General features: G+C 56.0%; 1 protein-coding gene across 1 annotated transcript in view; it reads right to left on the bottom strand.

The window, feature by feature from the left end:
* The window catches only part of LOC119284139, a 16,931-nt gene extending 12,931 nt beyond the window's left edge, over nucleotides 1-4,000 (bottom strand). Inside the window, exon 1 of the mRNA XM_037563391.1 lies at nucleotides 3,555-4,000. Within this exon, the coding sequence (XP_037419288.1) occupies nucleotides 3,555-4,000 (446 nt within the window). The remainder of the gene's footprint in view (nucleotides 1-3,554) is intronic.
* Nucleotides 4,001-5,148: the final 1,148 nt, after the last annotated feature.

Genomic DNA, 5,148 nt, shown 5'->3' with positions numbered 1-5,148 from the left:
AGGGCAAAAAATAGAGTGAGGGAGAGCAGGAAAATAAATATGCATGTTCCTCGGCCATTTCAGTTATGCACAGAAAAATGGGCTAACACACAAATACAACACAATGTTGGATCTGATACTATGGTGTTGTGTCATGATCTGGTACAATTCTCTGCGATCTGATACGATTCAAGGACTACTATTTAACCGAAAAAGGCTTTCGCCCCGCTTTATGTATAAAGCACAGATCACCATCACCCGGTACAAACGCATGCCACCACAACACACGCACACACACCCAAGGCAGGATACATAGGCGATGAGCGCAGCCACACCACCCCTAGCACTAACGTGAAGAGACAAAGCCGCATACGACGAATCGTGGGCTCCAAGACGGCGCCTTCAGGAAGGATACGACACCGGAGCGCCGCCACCGCCTGATCCAGGGATCAGGGTTTCCCCTGGAGCCGCACGGAGGGTAGTGAGAGCCGCGATGACGCCTTCAAGAAGGGAATGAGCTTCGCCGTCGCCGGTCCGTCCGAAGATAGAACAGGTTTTCACCCCGGACAACACTCACCGCCACCGATCGCCACACCCCGGCTACCACGCCGCCCACACGGCCATGGCCACCGGGCAGCACCAAGCCATGGGCCCGGCCTAAGAGCACCGCGCAACCACCACCCCCAGGGCCGCCGCCCCGGCATCCAAGACCTAGACACCATCTCACCCGAGAACCGCCGCTACCCCAACCAAAGAGACGAGCGGAAAGATTCTGACTTCCCCACCCCTGGACAATCCCCGGCGCCGAGACCCAATAGGCCGGCCAAAACGGACCTCCATCGACTCGTCCTGCAGCACCGGGCGCAGGACAAGCTCGGTCCTGCTGCACCATGTGTGAGACGAGGTCGGTCCTGCTGCACCGTGCGTGAGATGATCTCAGTCCGACGACACCATGCATGAGACGAGGTCGGTCCCGCTGCACCAGGCGCGAGACGAACGATGGACCGCAGCTGGGAGAGGGCCAGCCCTTCGACAGAAGTAGAGCCCACAACGAGGAGATGAAGCGGAGGTCGATACGGTCCGACCGCAGACGAACCGATGCCGGAGAAGAACCAGCCGTCGCCGCGGTCCGAGCTGCCAATCTAACGTGTAGACAACCAACCAAATCGAGAGAGAGCAAGGTGTTGACATACCACATCAATGCTTCCAGGGAGGGGAACGACACCCACGGGCACCGTCATCGCGGGTATCGACCCAAGAAGAGCAGGACTTTCGTCCAAATTATCACACACCTACATCCCATCACACTGGAGAAGGCACAGTGTCCATGCTGGTGCACTCTGCCAATGTCGCAGCACCTCACAGATGAAGCTCCATCATCACGCCAACCAACACTAACACTAGTGCAGAACCGGCCTTTAGTGCCGGTTCATGACGGCCTTTAGTGCCGGTTCGCCAACCGGCACTAAAGAGTGGGGACTAAAGGTCCCCCCCTTTAGTACCGGTTCGTCATGAACCGGCGCTAAAGAGCTACCACGTGGCACGAGCCAGGCTCGGGTGCGTGTAGAACATTAGTACCGGTTGGTAACACTAACCAGTACTAAATATTTGGGTGTTTTTTTAAAAAATTTGCTTTAATTTTGTGTTTTCAATTTGGCTTTATTTTCCATTTAATTCTTTTTTGTTTGCTGGTATTTCACGATACTACAAATTATACACGTTATGCATATATATAAATAGATTTGCTCGTATGTAGAACCGCATATATATATAATATATATCATCGAATGTCTCACAGCCAACACCATTAGTATTCACACATACACATGTATATACATATACAATTTCTCCTACATGTTGCCTTGGTGCCTTCGGAGCATGATGACAAGTGGTTCATGGGGCGGTAGCGGGTAATAGTATTCTCCTTTGGGATCTATGACCTGGTCGAGCAAAAATCCGGTTATTTCCTCTTGAAGTGCTAGTATGCGGTCCGCTGGTAGGAGCTTATCTCGTACCTCTCTGAACTGTTAAGAAGGAGATCAATATGCATGTGTATTAGTTGTGTTACAAAAATATCGATAATGGTGTGAATAGAGTTCTGACAACGTACCCAGTCCTGTCTTTGAGATCTGCTCCTTTCGGATGCCATCATGCGAATGTTCTCGCAAACGTAGAATGCACACAGATCATTCCCCGACGCCTGCTTCAGGGCCTTTACGAGAATGGAATTGAATCAGATAGTGATTAATCAAGCATGATAATTAACTAATGGTATTGAAACAAGAATTAAAGAGATGGCTAGCTAGCTAGTACGACTTAATTACTTACCCTTGGTCGATGCCAAAACAACTTTTTTGGCCATTTGCCTGGAGTCACCTTGATGAACTTTGCCCAAGCACTGCCCGCCGGCAAAGAAAATCAATAAAGGGGTTATTAAATAGTTCATATCAGGAAATGACGAACTAATAATAGGCCGAGGTATAGTTAATAATGATTGAAATTACCTGTTGACTATCCCCTTCATGATGGTGTAGTCTTTATCTTATTTAAGTAGCGAGTCGAGTACTTCAACGTTGGATGGGCTAACACACAAATACAACACAACGTTGGATGATACTATGGTGTTGTGTCATGATCTGGTACAATTCTCTGCGATCTGATATGATTCAAGGACTACTATTTAACCAAAAAAGGATTTCGCTCCGCTTTATGAATAAAGCACAGATCACCATCACCCGGTACAAACACATGCCACCACAACACACGCACACACACACCCAAGGCAGGATACATAGGCGATGAGCGCAGCCACACCACCCCTAGCACTAACGTGAAGAGACAAAGCCGCATACGACGAATCGTGGGCTCCAAGACGGCGCCTTCAGGAAGGATACGACACCGGAGCGCTGCCACCGCCTGATCCAGGGATCAGGGTTTCCCCTGGAGCCGCACGGAGGGTAGTGAGAGCCGCGATGACGCCTTCAAGAAGGGAACGAGCTTCACCGTCGCCGGTCCGTCCGAAGATAGAACAGGTTTTCACCCCGGACAACACTCACCGCCACCGATCGCCACACCCCGGCTACCACGCCGCCCACACGGCCATGGCCATCGGGCAACACCAAGCCATGGGCCCGGCCTAAGAGCACCACGCAACCACCACCCCCAGGGCCGCCGCCCCGGCATCCAAGACCTAGACACCATCTCACCCGAGAACCGCCGCTACCCCAACCAAAGAGACGAGCGGAAAGATTCTGACTTCCCCACCCCTGGACAATCCCCGGCGCCGAGACCCAATAGGCCGGCCAAAATGGACCTCCATCGACTCGTCCTGCAGCACCGGGCGCAGGACAAGCTCGGTCCTGCTGCACCTTGTGTGAGACGAGGTCGGTCCTGCTGCACCGTGCGTGAGATGATCTCAGTCCGACGACACCGTGCGTGAGACGAGGTCGGTCCCGCTGCACCAGGCGTGAGACGACCGATGGACCGCAGCTGGGAGAGGGCCAGCCCATCGACAGAAGTAGAGCCCACAACGAGGAGATGAAGCGGAGGTCGATACGGTCCGACCGCAGACGAACCGATGCCGGAGAAGAACCAGCCGTCGCCGCGGTCCGAGCTGCCAATCAACCGTGTAGTCGCCGTGCCACCGGATGGCCGCCAATGGACCATGCAGCACCGCGGCCACCCACGGCCGGAGTAGCAACCACGCCGGGCCACTGCCCCCACCCGCGCCGCCCGCCAGATTCCAGCCGAGAGGCCCGCCCAGGCAAGCAACCACCCGAAGCCCCATATCCGCCGCCACCATCCGCTCCCGCGTCGTAAGCCGGCCTCCAGGCCACAGATCTGGCCGGATTGGGACAGAGGCCGAGCCCCACGTGGCCACCAGCCCGCCGGCGGCGCCCCTAGCTCCCGCACCAGGCCACACCAGAGCCTCCGCCACGGAAGCCCGCACCACGTAGCCCCCCACGCCGGATCTCGACGCCACCACCCCGCCACCGACGCCCGCCGTCATGCCGCCGCGCATCGCATCAGCACATCGCCGCTGCCCAACACCAGATCCCGCGCACACCAGTGTCGAGCGATGGGGGAAAAGCTCCACCGCCGCCCATGCCGGCCGGGCTTTGCCCGGCGGCGCACCTAGGCGGCAGTGAGGGGAGAGGGAGGAAGGAAGGCCTAGGCCGGCGGCGGCTAGGGTTTGCCCTCCCAGTCGCTTGCGGGAGCGACGCGGGAGGGGAGGGAAGCGCCCAGTGTGATAGTTTCATTTTTGAACCGGGCTACTATTTAAGAGCATATACAACCCCGGTTGCGTAATTTGGGGCCCTATACGCCTACGAGCATTGGCGTGCACGTCCATGGTCAGTGACCAAGCACACCCCATTTGTCCGTCACCACAAATGCACCCTTCATATGTGTAACACCCCGGTTTCGATGCGCCAGGTGTCTGCCAGTTATTCGCCGTAGTTGCCATGTCTTGTGCTTGCGTGTTGCACTTTGCCATGTCATCATCTGCATTTCTTTGTCATGTCATCATGTGCATTTCATTTTGCATACGTGTTCGTTTCATGCATCCGAGCATTTTCCCCGTTGTCCGTTTTGCAATCCGGCGCTCCTATGTCCTCCGGCGTTCCCCTTTTGTCTTCTGTTGTGAGCGGGTATTAAACTTTCTCGGAATGGCCCGAGGTTTGCCAAGCGGCCTTGGTATAGCACCGGTAGACCGCCTGTCAAGTTTCGTGCCATTTGGAGGTCGTTTGATACTCCAACGGTTAACCGGGTAACCGTAAAGCCCTCTTTTGTTGCAGCCCAACACCCCTTCCAAAGTGGCCCAAAACCCACCAAACTCCCCTCCCTGCTCTCGGTCGTTCGATCACGATCGCGTGGCTGAAAACCGCACCTCATTTGGACTCTCCTAGCTCCCTCTATCTATAAATATGTCTTCCCCTTCCAAATTCGCGGTCCAACCCTAGCCCTCTCCCTCCTCGCGCCGCCGGACATGTCCGCCCGGCGGCCGGACACGTCCACCGCCAGCCTCCACGTCGCCCGGACCAATCCGGCGACGCCACGTCACCCGCGCCGCCGCCCCAGCCTCTCGCGCGCCGCCACGTGTCCCCCAGCGCCCCACTTTGCCGCGGGCACGCCGAGCCCATTTGAGGCCCGCGCGAGCCCGTCCCCGCC

The sequence above is a fragment of the Triticum dicoccoides genome, chromosome 4A (genome assembly GCF_002162155.2).
Source record: "Triticum dicoccoides isolate Atlit2015 ecotype Zavitan chromosome 4A, WEW_v2.0, whole genome shotgun sequence".
In the NCBI taxonomy this organism is placed as follows: Eukaryota; Viridiplantae; Streptophyta; class Magnoliopsida; order Poales; family Poaceae; genus Triticum; species Triticum dicoccoides.
This window is presented reverse-complemented; position numbering and strand designations above follow the sequence as displayed.